Source organism: Chinchilla lanigera, unplaced genomic scaffold, assembly GCF_000276665.1.
Source record: "Chinchilla lanigera isolate Chin_1 unplaced genomic scaffold, ChiLan1.0 scaffold00026, whole genome shotgun sequence".
Taxonomy (NCBI): domain Eukaryota; kingdom Metazoa; phylum Chordata; class Mammalia; order Rodentia; family Chinchillidae; genus Chinchilla; species Chinchilla lanigera.
Genome location: NW_004955427.1, coordinates 21,425,088 through 21,443,189, shown reverse-complemented (window position 1 = coordinate 21,443,189; position 18,102 = coordinate 21,425,088). Strand labels below are relative to the sequence as shown.

At 38.3% G+C, this 18,102-nt stretch overlaps 1 protein-coding gene across 4 annotated transcripts in view; it reads right to left on the bottom strand.

The window, feature by feature from the left end:
* Positions 1 to 6,422: 6,422 nt before the first annotated feature.
* The window catches only part of Cd86 (CD86 molecule), a 60,948-nt gene continuing 49,268 nt past the window's right edge, over positions 6,423 to 18,102 (bottom strand). For all 4 annotated transcript variants that reach the window (XM_013515236.1, XM_013515234.1, XM_013515233.1 and 1 more), the window contains 3 exons: positions 15,530 to 15,670; positions 8,597 to 8,642; positions 6,423 to 7,367 (listed from right to left, as the gene is read on the bottom strand). In XM_013515236.1, coding sequence (XP_013370690.1) covers positions 7,316 to 7,367; positions 8,597 to 8,642; positions 15,530 to 15,670 — 239 coding nt within the window. In that variant the 3' untranslated portion in view covers positions 6,423 to 7,315. The remainder of the gene's footprint in view (positions 7,368 to 8,596; positions 8,643 to 15,529; positions 15,671 to 18,102) is intronic.

The following is an 18,102-nucleotide window of genomic DNA, read 5'->3' as shown; positions in this document are numbered from 1 at the left end:
TCAAATCTGTCTGGCCAGCTCTCCTAGACAGACATTCTCTAAATGATCAGCATACCTCTGTGCATAGCTGAGAAGAGATCTGACCCAAGATTTACAGTAATAAAAGATACAAAATGAAGTCCAACCTTTGTTCTGCTTTTAGCTCCCTATTGGGCATTTGTAGGCCTAAGTGAAGAGTCATGATTCAAACCAAAAATGGCTTTAAAGTCCCTGAATATTCCAGAAGAAAACATAAATCATACTTTTAATGAGAATAGTAGGCTAAGAGCCCAGAATTCTCCTCATCCCTATGGTGGTTTCTGACTATGTTATGACTGCATCACCCCCCACCCCCTGCCCAAGACTTTATCCTCCTTAATCTTAAGTAACAAGGGTCAAAAGATCTGTCTCCTTCTCAATTTTTTTATATTATTAACTATTTTATTCTCTCATTATAATTGGCCATTAGGTGTTTAACACCAAGTAGGTAATCAAAACTAACTTCTTTTTAAAATTAAGGTTAGTCAAGGCTTATCAGGGGTTATTTTGGGGGACATAGGAAAAGCCTTTCTGTTTTCTTAGATCTTTACCAGTTGTATCATCTGCCAAGATGGGCTGTGGTCTTACTTGTCCATATGGCTTCCCTTGGAAGCATGGGGATATACCCTTCCTTAGTTACCCTCCTTTTAGTACAATGCACATTGGTTAGCTCCTGTCCTCTGGAGTCTAACAATATCCCCTGTTCAGGAGATTGGGTGATTCACCAGAGTTGCAGGGCCTTTTAAGAGGGATCCCATCACACCTTGAGTGCTGGCTGACCTTGAAGGGCAAGGGCCAAAATATTGGCTGTCCTCTTAGCCCTTTTATCTTTCTTAGCTTTGTCTCCAAGCTTCTATTGTTGAACACTCAGATGGTCAGTTACACCAGACTTAAAGTGGGAGTAATAGGTCTGAATTCTATTGTAATTTCCTCTGGATATTGGATATCAATGTCATATCCCATTTATCTTACAGGAAATGGTCTATCTTATTAAAACATTGTTCAGATTGCCCACTAGAAGTCATATTCCTAAGGAATATTAACAGAACACAGTTACAGAGTTTTATAAGAAAATATAAAACAAAGATCAAGGGAGCAAAACAAATCTAATTAGCATACTAGTGTAAGAAACATAATAAATCTAATTTTGTCAGAATTATAGTTCTTTCAAGTAGAATATATTTGCTTGCAAGTGTGCCTTTTAGGTGACTAATTTTGAAATGTACCATGTTCAGACATATCTAATTATCCTTATGCAATTAAGAATGCAACCTAGAAGTAGTCTATCATTACAAATAATGTTGGTTCTGGGAAAAGGGGTGGGGACACCTATACATCATTGTTTTTTCCTCAAGCTTTATACTTTAGAAGGCTTGTACACTTAGAGAAAACAAATGTATTTAATGTACAAAGAAGTCAATGGTAATTAGTATCACAGTTACATAAAAAATGTTTACATATCAACTTAGCTTTTCACTTTTGAAGTGAAATTTATAATCCATGGCTCAATTGAATAGATTTAATCATGTCATTTTTGTATTTAACATATCTACAAAGTTTAACAGTACTGATTAAAAACAAACAAAAGCAAACAAAAAGAAAACCAGAGACTGGCATTAGATTCTTACAAGCTTAAGAAATCATACAGTATCTAATGTACAAGTGCATCTCATTTACACAACAAAAGGTTTATTTAGTTAAAGTCAATAGATGTAGACTATATTTTAAATGGCAGAATTATCCAAAAGGCAGGTTGTTTCCTCACCTGAATAGTACTGAATAACAGCAAAATGTCAAGTTTTACTGACCATTTTATATATTTTAAGTCCAGATACAATGCATATGTATAAAAAAGAGCACTTACTGATTAATGTGCATGTATCAAATTTATACATCTTTAGTTTTACAAACTTTGGAGATTCATACAGCAGATTTAGTCACTGGAGTACACCTATCTATCTTGGATATATACAATGTCAAAAATAAAACTTTAATTCTGTTAATACTCAGCTCACTTGGTAATCAACAGCCTAATAGAAAACAGAAGACATTATTTTGATAAAACACAAACCTTTGTTTCTTAGCCAGCTTTTGCAAATTTTTAGCAAGAGTAAGTTAACATTTTAAGAAAACATAGTTGTTTTAGAAATAAAATGTTTTTCACATTAATGTTATAAACTGGGTTAAAAACTCTTTAAATACTCTTTGAAATTACAGCCCACTTTATCATGCATACAAATTTCCTCTTATCAATTTCAGACCTCAACAAACCTTTTGCAGTTTTTTTTTTTTTTTGGTTTTTCTCCGGTACCGGGAACCGAACTCACGACCTTGCGCTTGCCAGGCAGGCGCTTTTGCCGCTGAGCTAAATCCCCAGCCCCTGCAGTTTATATTAACGTTCTGTTTTCATTCTCATCTTCCTTTTTCCATTTTGTAGGACAAAAATCTCACTATATGAGATCTTTTCTTTCAAAAAAATATTCTCTTATACATACTTTTCACTACATCTCCCTTTGCTATTTACGGATTTCATTCCACCTTTAAATTTACCTTTAAAATAAACTTTACAAAATTTATGGATCTGGGAAAATTTCTCTTTTTCTTAATAAGAAAATATATTCTTTTTAAATAGAAACATAACTCCCCTTATTTATATAATTACACATTAGAACTTAACTTTTTTTTTTAGAACTTAACTTTTAATAAACTCACACTGAATGAAAAACCAAAGAAAAAACAATACTATACCCTTTACTTTATACAAGTTATGAAAACACATTTAATAGACCCGTGTATACTTAGAAGTTCTATTGTAAAAACTTACAAGCATTTATACCATCCATATTTGATTTACCTATAAAAACCAAGATATCAGCACAACATAATTAACATTATTTCTTTGCCAAAGGAAAGCCTAAAAGCCACTGCATTTGAAGTACAGAAAGCAATGAACACTGTATCTTAAGTTTTAACAAAGATAAACATTATACTAGTTGGCTAACAATCTAGGTAAAACATATTTTACCAGCTTTAGCAATTGTTGGGTTTTAAAGAGGTCTCCTTTTACATTTTTCCCTTTTAATCCAAGCTTTAATCCTTGCATTTTAGTTATGGCTATCTAAACCAGCGAGCCACCTTGAACAATTCATTTTTCAGTAAAGACAAAAGAGAAACAAATCAGATTTAAGAAAACAAAAACAAAACAAAACAAAAACCTGTGCACAGAACCAACAGGGAAAAGAAATGAGCTAAAATATAAAAGTGGAGCAGCTGTGATAGTTACTTTAGGAATTTTGGAGCAGTTTACCATGCTGAATTTTGAATTAAGTCATGCCCAACACTGTTCTTAGAAGACAACTTGTTAGAGACTTGTCGGTTGGCTGTCTCAGGAGTCCATGTTAGGGACATGCTTTGGGTCACAGAGAGCTGCTTGTGGACAATCCTTCCCAGAGTGTCACCTATGAGCTGAATATTCCCTATTATCTGTCCCAGAAAGCCCCAAATGCCAACAGGTTTGGATTAGCTCAAGATGCAGGGCAACCATCCCCTCATTTGGACCTTTTGGATGAGGTACTAGAGTTCCATCTAACCCAAAAACGAGATGTATTCTTCTCAAATGGTTCCCTGTGAGCATGCTGCACATCCTGTGATCATTCACCCCTGATACCTCCTTTAAAGCCTGCATCACTTAGGGCCACACAAATGGGCTAGAGGCGAGTGTTTGTCTCTTTTCTTCCAAATCTTGGAGACCCTTGTGTAGATAAGTTGATGGGACTGTTGCTGTACCTATCAGATTTTTAGCCTTTATCAAGTCAGTTAGCATAAACACAGCTTAAGAAACAAAGAACACATGAGAAAATTATATTAATAATCATCACAAACACAGATTAATAGACAGATAAGAAGACATACAGACCACATAAAACAATTACATTAAATCAGAGTACACTTTTAGATGTATTGGTCATATGGTATTACAATACTAAGTCTCTTTTCTAATCATAGGTTATAACTATAATTTAGAAAAGTTATCTAGAATGTTCCCTAGGGGGTACTGTTGGTACAGACATAAACTTCAATAGAGATCTCTCTTACAACCTGGTTTCTTAACTTCTTTTTTTCCACATGGGCCAAGCCACACCAGAGTATTTACCTTGAGGACTAGAGTGATGCAGTCAATCAGCCTGGATACTCTGGGTGATCCAACCAGTCTCATGGTGGCCCAGTTTGTGTTCCCTTTGATTTCTCCCAGCCAGCAGCAAGGTTTCCACCTGTCCTCCCTGTGTGTAGGTGCCACTACAGAAGGCCAAAAGAGCTCCAATAACAAGGCAAATTCCCCTCTCCAAACCAGATGACCTAAGTCCAGAAGCCTTCAAAGTGCTCAAAGACAACCCATTTGACAAGGCAAATTTCTTTGTCAAATCCAAACTTACAAAGCTCTGTATGCCAAAAGAACTCAAATGAGAAAGAAGAGACAGCAAAGTCTAAGGTCAGAAAGGGAGTTACCAGGGGTCTGAATCTGAGGGCTTGTCAAATTTTAGGATTTATTGGTCTGTTCTACTAAATAATAGTAGAAAACAACTAATATCGACCAAAGTGGAAAGAAAATGTCTTTGATTAAAAGTAAGTTCAGCAGCCACATGGGACCATCCAAGTCCTCCTCCTCATCTGGAGTCTAGGCTAGCTTGAAAGGTTAATGCCTAACAGTGTGCTTTCTCCAGGTACAACTTAAAGGTTTGTTTCCGAAAGTTAGGCAAAAGCTTCAGCTCTCACAGTCTCAAAAGCTCAGGCTCTGCCACTTGTCCCATAAGCTTCTTAAGGAGATTAGCAGTGATAAAAGACAGGAAAGAAATTTAATGAGCATAACAAGCTGGAAAGCACAGAGAGTTTCCAGATCTGTCCTTGAGGGGCTGACAAAGCTCTAGAGTTGACAAAGATAGGGGTTGGAGTTTGGGATGGACCTGAAGAGGGTGTCATGTGTAGAAGTTCCCAAAAGCTCAGCGATGACTGTACTAAACCCACCTCCTAAAATCAGCCTGATGGCACAGGCTGAGGAACTACTAGATTTTTCTGTTTTCTGAAACAGCGTCCTGCTATGGAGCCGAGGCAATCCTCCTGCCTCAGACCCCTAAGTACTGGGATTGAGGCCCCACCACACCGGGTTAAGGGACTGGACTTCTAACCAGAGTAAAAGAGTGGGGGTACCTTTACTGTCTCTGAGTGAAAAGGAAAAGGAGTAGGAGATTTTCCCATGAACCTTAGGATCTGGTTTCCCCCAGATAGTGGCAGACAACACCACCCAAGGGAAGGAAGTTATGAATCATCAGAAGAGAGGGTTGGCTCCCTGTCCAAGAAGTGTGAGTATAGAGGTGGACATGAGCAGACAGCAGCTAGAGAGAAAATCAGAGATATTTAGATGCCTTGCCCAATGAAACATCTGTCTCCAATCCAGGGAACTTTAGGAAAAAACCAGTGCCTCTCAAATGTTAGACCAATGACCAAGACAACTAGCAATGAAGCAGTACAACCAACCTTGGCCTGTAATTCCCAATCCGTAAAAATCTCGACAGATTCCCTGGTGTCCCAAGAGAATTTAACATGGAGGGATCAGGAGAAGGGAAAGAGCATTAGCAGACTAACTGCGGGGCTGATTTCCCTGCTGGGACCCACCGGTCCACAGGGACCAGAGTCAGACAAACTCTGGAAGAGCGCCATGTTTAGGCACTCAATCTGTCCCCAGCTAACATGGGTCTCTGCTTTAGTAGAAATGGAAATTAAAACTAAAGCACAAATTTATAGGAAAAAAGCTTTAATTGGAAAGTTAGAGGGAAGCTAGGAAAGGACTCCAGTTTAGGTAACTGGGAGGGGCATGCTCTGATACAGGGGTTCACACTGGCCTCCCCACAGAGGCCCAGAGCCCAGACTTTAAGGATTAGCTGATGGGCTGTGGCACAGTTGATCATCACCACAATTGCCTCAGTCATTTTTATCAAGAGGAAAGCTGGAACTCAAAAGTGACCATGATTTTCTGCTTTCTTTCATGCTCTCCAACAAGCCTTGCTAGGTTCACCTTCCCAGTCATCAACAGCTCCAGTAGAAGTGGCTCTGGGGTCCAGAGCTGGTTCCATCTCCCGCTCCTGATTCCGCAGAGGTAGGCTATTCTGCTCACTGTCTCCTGTACGATAAGTAACCAGGCCACCATACTCTTTACTGACCCCGAAAGAGGGACAAGCATTCCTTGGAAGGGGTAGGTTTTTTTTTTTTTTTTTTTTTTTTTTTGGTTTTTCTCCGGTACCGGGAACCGAACTCATGACCTTGCGCTTGCCAGGCAGGCGCCTTTGCCGCTGAGCTAAATCCCCAGCCCCTTTCTTTATAGCACAGTAACTACATTAGCACAGTATACATTTTTTTTTTTTTTTACAAATCATTTTTCTTCTTTTAACAGATTAGGCTTTTGTTGACTTGATAAATACTTCATGGTTAGACTGTTGTAATATTACACTATGCATTAAAATCTTTTTGGTGTGTTTTCATTATCTTGAGTGTATTCTGAAGGTTTGCATTTATGCACAATTCATGACATTTATAATACAACTTTACATAATCTTAACTATCTACTACCTGAAAGAGCATAAAAAATAAAAAGCATGAGTAAATCCTAAGAGTATTTCTTCTTCCTTCTTTCCTTCTTTTTATTTTTTTAATCCAGTCTCTTTTCCATTCAGAGTTGACTGGTTATATCTTTTTTGCTGTTTAGTATATATTTATTTATAGTTTCAGATATCACTGTAAACACTATAAAATTGTAAAACATGTTTTCCTACTGCAACCAAAGAGGTTGTTGTTCAGTCCCAGGCACATAACATGAAACAGGACACTACCTTAAAGTTCAAGGCAGATAAAAACCAGTACCCCTAGAACTAAAAGTTCCATATAAAAACACATTGTGTAAACTAAAAGAGAGGGATCTGGTCTGAAGCAGGACATGTCAGTCCTAAATATTATTCCCAAGTGAAGATCCATTCAGGTGGCTCACGAGTGTGTTCTGAAATCAAATGAAGCAGTTAGAGAATTAAAGTCTGTACTAGGGAGGTTCCTTCGCTTACAGGGAGTCCTGAAGTCCTTACTTTTACTAAAAGTAATATTTGCTTGGCTTTTGAGAGAACCCCAAAAGTTTGCTTAAAAACTTGTGAAGGAAATGATATAAAAATGGATACTCATAGGAAATTTTTTTCTTTAATTAAAATCGTGTAGCATTTTCGATGACTAAGGCTGAACAACTTCTTTATCATTTCTTTCAGGTATATTGCACTTCTTTATCATTGCTTTCAGGTACATGGATTTTCACTCTGGAAAAACAGAAAAGAAGAATTGGTTGAGATTTAACTGTAGAGTCTCTTTCCCTTTCTAGATTTCAAGATAGGACGCCACTGTACTACCAATGAATAGAAAGAGGTTATTGATGAGAGAGGTGGAGAAGACAGGAGGAAAGAATCTCAGTCTATACTGTCACCCATGCTTCCTCCAACAGCTACTCCGTATTCTGTCTGGCCCTGTGCTGATTCCTGCAGACCATTTATGAACAGAGTCTGACAGAACTGGCAGGAACTCAGCACCTCATTCCCTCATGCCTGCAACTCTTTCTGCTGCTAGAATCACAGTGGCAGGAGAATCCAGATAAGTGCTGGGCACTGTGCTGGCCTCTTCACCTTGAAGTCATGACCCTTTCTGTGCAACCAGCTTTTGACTGAGGGCTGCTTTGACCCATTAGCCCCCAGAGCCCTAATATTCTTGAGAGCCTTGCTCCTCAAAAGGGATGGAGGCCAGACAGCTTGACCAGTCATCCAGAACTTCCATCTGTTCTTTTATGTATACATTTATTCTCTCAACAAATGTTTATTGAGCACCTACTGTATGCCAGACACTATGCCAGGCACTCAGAGCACAGTGATGAGCTCAGCTGATATGGTCTTCACTCTCCCCAGAGTTTAGTTTACATAATGGAGCTTAATAAGACAATTTCATAAATATGCAAATACAATCTGTTATAAAGAAAAAACTCAAAACTCAAGGATCCACAGAACACTGTAAAAGGTGGGCACTAACTACTTTGGGGAAGAGTTTTTTTTTTTTTTTTTAAGAAAGTGCTACTTTAAGCAAGACAAGAAGAATGAAGTGGAGAAATAGCAGAAAAACCTTCCCAGTAGAGCAGATGCAAAGGCACTAAGGCTGAAGGAAACATGTTTCCACTCCTCACCTCTTTGTATATTTATTCTATATCTGTAGGTGCCCACTAGCCCAGGCACTGAGCTGGGTACTGAGTCACCATGATGTACAAGAGGCAGCCCAGGCCCACCACCTTCGAAGCTTGTGTATGGATTTTTACTTAGCCACGACTTCAGTGCATCTATGGATGGGTTACTTCCCTTCAGGTCTTAATTACAGCATTTCCTTTTCTGCTCCCTCCCACTAGCTCGTGCTTGCTATGGTCTCAGCATGTCTCAGATGCAAGCCAATGAGACTTCAGACATTATGGGAAGTAAAGCTCTTTCAACAACATTGCAGGGTCAGGCCTCACCTTTCTTCAATCCCTTCATTCTTCTCCTTCTCCATTCTGGTGGTTTCTGAAAGAGATCAGAACATCCTCAAAAACTGTATTCCTCTGAGATATGAAAAGGGGAGAGGGGAGGGGAGTTTGAAGAGGCTTCTAAGTCCTGGTACTCAGAAACTGCCATGACCTTACACATGGAAGAGATGGTTACTCCAGCCATGCAATTTCAGGGGGTCTGGGAAGAAGTTCTTTGCATCCAAAAAGGAAAAATCTTCACTTGCTTACTGCGTCATAAGATCTACTGTTGGACACAGATTTTTTTTTTTTTCACTCACAGCTCCATGTTTGCAAATGAGAATACCCAGTAGGAGGGGTAACATATTTAATTTTAGCACTTAGTGATTAGAAAAGTGTTTCTAACCTTTTCTGAAAGCAAGGCTTAGCAGGGGAAGAAAGGTAATCCTGAAGACATGAGTGGCTAAAGGGATTAGCTACATGGTGCTACTAAATACTACACATCGTTACATGGTCAGGTCCAAGTGGGAACTCTCTAGCCAGCCAGATCTTCCAAAGCCTGAGTTTCTATTTGTACAGACTTGACTGTTATGTCAGTACTACTGTCCCACTCAGAGCCTCATAGGAGGGCCTGTTAACCTGGGAGTTCATGAAAGAACTCAGATACAGGAATCCTCTCACCATCACCACTGATACTTTTGTGATTCAGTCTTTATTAAACAATGTCTTCTCAAAAGCTTCCTGTCATTGGAATTTCTCCTTTATGTGTGTGCATATTTGAGAATAATTGTCTTTATACAGGTATAACATTAAACAATAAAATTCAAACATTTTATTGAATTAAAAGAGAGAACCTAGTCAAGAGAGAGAAAATTTCAATAAGCCCCCCTCAATTTTTCCTGCCTCATTTTAATCAATGTTTTCCCCATCACATTCCCAAGTAACTTTTGAGCTGCTCAGTGTCACAATAATTTTACCTTTTCTTGAATTTCATATAAATAGGATCATATAATGTGTAGCTTTCTTGTGCCTGGCTTCTTTCACTTAGTATAATGCTTCTGAAATTATCTATGTTGAGTATCACCAGTGGCCCATCCGTCTACCGCTTGGCAGTATTTTATGAGTACATCCTTTTGTTAAATTATGGATTGTCTTTTTATTAATTAGTAGTAATAATAATTATATATTCTAGATACATATTCTTTGTCAGATACATATTTTATGAACATCTACATTTTTTCCCACTGTGTTTGATTTACTGTTTTATTAACAAAATCAAATGGCAAAAGCTTTTCATTTTGGTGAAGACCAGTTTATCAGTTTTGCCTTTTTATAATATGGTTTGTCCTTTCTGAGTGTTATCTAAGATTTGTCTACCTAGGGCCATAGAGATTCTCTCTTATATTTTCTTTCAGAAGTCTTTAAATTTTAGTCATATTTATGTTTATGATCCACTTTTTTTTATTTTATAGACCTGTGCGTATTTAATTCTCCCAACACCATCAGATGAAAAGACTATCCTTTCTTTCTGCATGGGATTACCTTGGTAAATTTGTTAAAAATTAGTACTGTATGAATGTATGTGTGAACCTGTTTTACTGCACTGACTGGTGTACACTTTCATCAGTCTCATTCTGTCCTGATCACTGTAACTAATTAGTAGCTCTTGAAATTAGGTAATACAGACCTTTCATTTTTGCTCTTAGTTTTCATTATTGCTTTGGCAATTATAAGTCCTTTGCATTTTCATATACCTTTTAGAGTCAGCTTTTTAAATTCTTTGCAAAGCCTTTCTAGGATTTTGATTGGGGTTTGTTATGGTTTAGATCTGAAATGTCTCCCAAAATTCTCATCTGTATGGAAGGAGATCAGATCATGAAGGCACATACTGAATGTGCTGTTAGAAGGCCGGGTTGTTCAGAAGAGGTGGTCACCAGGCACATGGCCCAGAAGGGCGTCTCTCCCTCCCTAGCTCCTCCCTTTGCTCTCTGCTTCCTGCCCACCATGACGTGAGCGTCCTTCCTCTGTGATGGCCCTCTGCTACGCAGTTTCTCTCTTGCGTCCAGCCAACTATAAACTGAGACCTCAAAGAATCTCCCTTAAATGTGGGTGTTGGATATTTTGTCATAGTGATGAAAAAGTAGCCAAGGTAGGATCATTTTGATCAATTTGGGAAAAAATCAATATCTTAATAATATTTTCTAATTCATGAACATTGCATATATATGTGTATAAGCTCATATATGTATGTGTATAAGCTCTCCCTGTGTTATATATATATATTTTTTTTCTTTAACTTATATCAGTAGTAATGTTTTGTAGGTTTTAGTATGTAGATCTTGTATTTGCTTGATAAGTTTATTCTCAAGCTTATAATATTATTTGCTGCTACTGTAAATGGCATTTAAACAGTTTTTTCAGCGCTCAGTTGTTTATTGTTACTCTACAAGGATGGAGCTGTTCTTGATTTTGGGTATTGACCTTTTATCCTCTGACTTTACTATCATGTTTATTAGTTCCAATCGCTTTTTAATAGATTTAATAGGCCTTTCTGCAAACGTGATTGTTATCTGTCAAAAAGAGATAGTTTTTCTTCTTTTCCGGTCTGTATGCCTCATTCCTTTTAATGTCTTCTTTCACTGGCTGGGATCTCCAGTACAATGTTACACAAAAGTACTGAGTGTCAACATCTGCATGCTCCCCAATCTTAGGTGGAAAGTCTTTGTCATCTAATATGATGCTAATGAAAGGATCTTGGTAGTTGTTCTTTTTTAGACTGAGGAATTCCCCTTGAATCCCTACTTTGTGAGAGTTTTTCTTTCCTTTTTAAAATTATGAATGGGTAGTACATTTTCAGTATCCATTGACATATTCATGGTTTTCTTTCAGTCTCAATACAGTGAATTTTATTGCTTAAGTTTTAAATATTCAGCTTTCCTGTGTTCCTAGAGTAAACAGTATTTGATCATGATGTAGCATGTCTTTAATATCCTGCTAGATGTTAGTTTCTATTTTGTTAAGAAGTTTGGCATATATGCTCACAAGAGATGTTTTTAGTGTTCTGTTCTAATTTCGGTAGATGATCTCCCCCTGTCTGCAAAGCAGCATGGACACTGATCCAGACAGTAAGTGGCCAATCATAAGGCTCACACCTCATCTTTTCCCTTTTCTTAAAACTATATTTTTCTGCTGTTCATTGTCCAATGTCTGATAACAGTTGTTTCAAGTATGTTTCTAATTTATAGTTGTTTATGGAAGGAGGATAATTTTTGTAGCAGTTAATATTTCCAGGAAAAATGCAGAAGTCTATTTCTTCCACACAATTTAAAGACTTTTAATTGCTAGAAAAGTGTATCTTATTTCCCTATACCTTCACATAACCTTCATTCAGATACACCCTCTGGAGCTACATATTTAAGTGTGAATTTTTTTTTTTTTTTTGGTGGTGCTTGGAATTGAATTCTTATGCATGCTAGGTAAATGCTTTATCATTCAGCTAAACTGCAGCCCTAAGTGTGATCTTCACATCCTGTGGCAGCTCTGCAGATATCTGAATGTAGAATTTCTGTCCTTCTAAGACTTTTTCTCAGGTTAAGCACCCTTAGTTGCTTAAAGCTATGGACTGGATATAGTTTGTTCCTGAACGATTTAAGTGCTGGACTTTTCAGCCTCCAAAATCATAAGCCTACATAAACTTTTTCTTATGAAGTGCACACAATCTGAGTTTTGTTACAACAACACAAAAGGAGCTAAAACACTTAAGATATTTCTTATTAATGGAGCTCCCAGACACCTTATAAATATGGTTAGATTTTATTGCCAAAGTTCCTCTTAAAAATAATGGTACTTACAGCTGAATACAGTATTGTAGATGTCTGTAGACCAACACAAAATAGTTACATTATCCTTTCATACCCATAGCAAAATCAGTGCCATTTCCAAGAAAAATAAAGTTCCCATTTAAAAATGAAAGCAGACAATGAAAAGGCAGATTCTATACTTTGGGATTTCATTACAAATCTAGCATTTTGGAGGGCAAATGTGATGAGATCACTAACTTTCAGTTTTTAAACTCTGTACAGTTTCTGTTTAAATGTTGGTTAAAATTATTTCTTTTGGAAAAGACACTTGGCCTGTCAGAAATCATTACTGATTGTTTAGGCAAGCAAGTTGTAAAAACTGTTTGGTTGCTTGAGTACTATTATATACAGATTTCTGTCACACAAGTCACAATGGTAAAGAGATAAACTAACTGTTCATTGGTCAAAGACAATACTCAACACTCAGAATTTCTCATGCTTTATCTGCCCTGTTTGACAGAGGGAGGGAGTGAAAGAAGGAAGCAAAGAAAGAGGAGAGAGAGAGAGAGAGAGAGAGAGAGAGACTAGAAACCAGGTAGAATAACTATGGCATTTCTTCTCTATTCATCTAAATGGTCTAAATGAGGTAAATATGTATAGATAAGACATAGAAAAACTATTATTAAAGAACAAACTATGAACAGGACTTTTAATGACAGGTTAGTTACTTGGAGGGCTATCTCTTCTGAGAAAAGGATTAATGTCAGATTAGGAGGAAGTTCCATATTTGGAGAAATTCTGACTGGTTATCAATAAGCTTGTGTCTCTGTAGATGGATCATAACTGCTTCTGCATCTGCCTGCTGGCAGAATTCAATTCCTTATGTTTGTAGAACTGAGATTACCATTTTTTGCTGGCTGGATGTTAGTTAAGGGTCATTTCCAGCTTCTACAGGTGATCCACGTTCCTTGACTATGGCTGTCATTCTCCAAGTCCAAAGCCAACAACTTCCCCTCTCTTCCAGCTCATCTCTCTAAATTGCATAGGTAAATCTCTGTAGCTCATTATGATTAGTTGGATCTGCCTGGATAATGCAGGCTAACTTCACTATCTCAAGGTTGGGGCTAAATTGCCTTTTTACCACATCAGATAATGTGCTATAGGTTCTAGGTTACAGCAAGTGGAAATTTTTTGGGGGGTCAGCATCTTATTTGTCACATAGCTGATGCCAGAATTATCCACAAAGCAAGGAGAGGCAATACTAAAGTTATAGAACTAAGATTTACAAACACTTTTACCTAGGCTGGTTATACATGGTATGTGTCCTTCCCTCCAGGGATCTGAAGGCTCTTTGCTTTGATCAAACACATCGGCACACTTAACTAACTATACAACTCTTTCTTACCAGTATTATTTATCCATACTAGGGGGCTCATATATCTGTTATTCTTTCTTGTTTTTTTTTTTTTTTTGCCTATAGCCCAATATAACCACCTTATATGTGCAAACATAGCTTCCAACCTCTGTCCTACATATACACACATTAGCACCCTTAGGTAATATAAATTTCCTGGGAAAAGAAACATTCTTACTCTCTTTTGCTGCAACCCTTCTTGTTGTTTTAACTGTAAGCTGATCATTCCTATGTGAAAGCAAATTTAGAAATAGATTATTCCTAAGCCAAAAGTTGCCTCTGTATAATGTTAATTTTAAGCGGCAGTTGCACTGAAAGAGAAGCTTCAAACTCTTCTCTTGAAAAGTCACTTTTGATGAGTAAAAAATGTTTCACCTCACATCAGGGCATGCCCAATATACATCTGTACACTGGACCCTGTGTCTGAGTGTTCCACTTCTTTTCATAGACCTCCCAGTACACTCCATACTTTTGCAGTTTGAGTGGCTTTGTTATATGCTTTGTATTAATTTATTAAAATTTGGTAATTATTCCCCCAATTTCTTCTTTTTAAAGTACTGCAGGATGAAATGAATGAGTGTAATGTCATCCATCTATTTTCTAAATAGATCTTAAAACCAATACACTGAAATCTTAAATAAGATGCTGGCCAGAAGCATTATTCATCTTATGTTTTCTACAATGAATAAGGTCATCATAACTATTAGCGTAACCAAACTATTTACCAGGGGAGGTAATTGTTGAAATAAAGTAAAATATTATCTTAGACCCTTATCCAAACCAACCTAAGCCACAAATAGGCACAGAAGTATCATAAGGTCAGGGACCAATTTGGCTTCCTTAAAACATCTTCATAGTAGAAGCAGATTGTTAAATGCAGATTGTTAAATAGCAAAACTATTGGAAAAGCCAAAGTGTTCAAAATATAAGGTTGGTTAAGTAAATAAACTAAAGTGTATCTGCATAATGGAATATCTTGCAGCCCTTTAAAATGATGCTGTAGAATGATATTTATGCCATTGAAAATTGTCTTGCTATTTTGAGTATGTCAAAGTTAGAAAACAGGTCATATGATATTATATAGCTTATGAAAAAGAGCCCTTATAATATTATCTCAATTATGGATAATAGCATATGTTTATAGACAGAAAAAATCTGGAAGATATACAGCAAAAATATTGTTTGCAAAATCATGTTATTCTTACCAGTAAAAGTATGATTGACTTTAATTTTTGGTATCTTTGATAGTGGATATTCACTAGTTGGTAATCAGTAAACATTAATATTATTGTTTCTAAATTAATGGGGAACAATTTATCTATCTCATTTCACGGGAAATGTAGACCTTCAGAGATGAGAACTAAGTCTTGTGGTCATCTGGCAAACACTGCTGTCGAAATACCTCTAAGTCCATATTCTCCAACATTTAGAAATATTTCCAGAATTTTACTTTCTTGAATCATCCCAATAACTTCATGAAGGCGGGTAGGTAGAGCAAGCGATCATCAACTTTAGCTAGAAACCAGAAGTATGTTTGTAGAACTTAGATTGGAAATGAAACCTTTCTTAGAAGTCCAGGGCAGCATTATCAGCTGCTGAGTCCAATGTAGCCTCCAAGCCCTGAGGAAAAACCTAGTCTGAGCTCAGCCAATGAGCTCCAGAAGGCAGCTGATTTGGAGCAAGTGATTTCAAAGTGGCAATCTGCAGAGAGGAGAAAGACTCACTCATCACCTTTGTTAGAAAGGACAGCCCGTTGCTTCTTCTTCTTCTTCCATAGAAAGTATGTCATCCCACACAAGAAGATCCCAGTGATTAGAGATGCAGCTGTAATCCAGGACGGCTGGTGTGCAACAGGCAAAGGGTGACTAGGAACTGAAAATGACAAGTTTTCAATCAGCCATAAATTCACTTACAAACATTTCATATTTGCTGCTGTTCTCTTTATTTCCTCAGCAGCTTTTGCTCCAGAGGAACCTGAGATCCACACAGGAGACCACAGAAAGTCCCAGTCTCAGGGCTTCAGTAGATAACTAAGAATCAGGCCAGTATCTCTGGCCAAATGCTTGGAATGGGCTGCCTTCCTTCCCCAAGTGGGGTACGATACTGAGCTGGATCTGCAAGGAGAGGGTGAACTTGGCCATGATACTGGAATCCGAGTAAAGTATTTAAGCGAACCTCTGAATATACAATCAACGGGACAGTGCCCTGCTACCCCAGCCTGTGCAGTCAGTTCCCAAACCCTGAAGATTCCTTTGTAATGGCTCCTCCATCCACCAACATCTATAAATAAGGCTCCCTCACTTAGACAAATGGTACAGTCTCCTGTACCACAGCCTCGCCTCTCCAGTTTAGCTTTGTTTGGTCTTATTTTCCACTGAGGCCATAGCGAACTTCCTCATCATGGCTTTCTGCATGTGCCACTACTAGAAATCTTCGATATTTCCTCACATTCTGAGGAATCAGGGTCAGAATTAGCTCCCCAGAGATCAGCAGCTATGTATGTCTTTGCATGGGAATCCCCAAATTCCTGGGAAGTTGAAAGTAGATTTCATGATGAAGAATTGAGTTGTTTATGTTATTTACATTGTGGGGAATAATTCTGGCAGTCAATCTCAAATTACAGGAAAAAAGTAGGATCAGTTGATCTCCCTTTAGCTACAATACGGAGATATATTCCCTGTTCCTGGGACAGTAAAGAGGAGTTACTGGTATTGTGTGTATATTCAATACCTTTTGAATACATCCTAGTTTATCCTCCTAGAGAATGTTGGACATTCCCAGTAAAGGAAGGTTATACTTGCAATGTGGCAGTTACTATTTTTTGACACTCACAAAGATTCTAGTTTGGCTTGTGACCTAATTTATCTCTGTTCAAGCCACAGACTAGGGATACAGAGCGGCAAGCCCTATCTCCCAAAGCAGCTAGAGCTGAAACGTTTCTGAAGATAGTGCTACCTGGGGAGGTTTTGGCAGCATATGAGAAGCAACAGAACAGTGAGCCACCATAAAGCTACAGTGGTGGCAACTGCAGGAGCCCTGCAGAGTGCCCAAGACATGTCAGGTATGGGGATTCTAGTGGCTAAATGAAAGTGCTGAATGTGGAGAGGATAAGAGAGACTGCAGAAGAAGCAGGCAGGACAGGATAGGCTGTCCCACTATTTACTGGGCTCCCCGAAACTGAAGGAAATTAGGAGAGGGTGTGGAAGCTGTTGTAAAACTGGCTTATGGGCTACACCTCAGGATCTCTTACTGAGAGCATGTCTGTAGGCCAAATTATGTCCAAGACAGATGCCAGGAGCAAGGAAGCAGCAAAGACGGGGACGGAACAATGGGCTAGATGGACGCCACTGGAGGGGACAAGCCAAAGACTGGAGAAGGGGCCAATGTGAGCAGAAGGCAGCTGGGCGGGGCAGCGGGTCTGGGCTCAGAAAAGCAGCAATGGAGGGACTGCAGCTGCAGTGTCTAGGAGAGAAGCTTGTAGTTACTGCTCTTTGAGTGTGGCATCTCAAACATACATGAGACAGAGCTGAAATTTTAGAATGTCAGCCTCCTGTTAGTGAGCCCTGCTTAGTCTCAACCGTTTCCTGCAGCTTTGTAGGTTCCTAGAGCCCATCCTGCCATTATCATTTCTGCCTCTGAGTCTTTCTTTGCTACACCCTCTCTTATGTCAGATACAGCTGATTAATGGGGTCCTCTCGCCTGCTGACCCCTGAAGCTGTCTCAGAATTGTTTTGTGCAGGAAATCTCTGCACACATCAAAGTCTATCATCTGGAATTCCCTCCACTCTTATTAAGCCCAATAATCTCTCTTATGATATGAGGCTTGATTGCCCTTAGGAAGGCCTCCCTGACCCTTGGAGAGACTGCCTGCCTCTGAATGCCCACAGAAATGGTCAATTTATATAAATTTATTTTCAATTTAGTCACATATTTCCATAGAATGTAATTTAGATTCTAATTCAATCTTTTTTTAAAATTTAGTTTTCCATGTGTGCACAGCATGAAGTTCTGATTCTACTGGAAGATCTTCAAGAACAGAGGGGATGTCATATCTTTTAGTTTCTACCCCTGTAACCAGCAGTATCTAGAATGCTTCTGTACTTCTAATAAATACTGCATGAATGCACCCATGTATGCATGGTGTGTGTGTGCATGCATGCACGCACATGTGTGTGTGTGTGTCTGTGTTTTAATCAATGCAAGTATTCTAGACAGGAAGATTCTTGTGTTTTCTGATCAAAACTCCAGAATCCTCCATTCAAAGTTACCCCCAAAATCCTGGGTCAGTTTCAGGAGCTACTAGC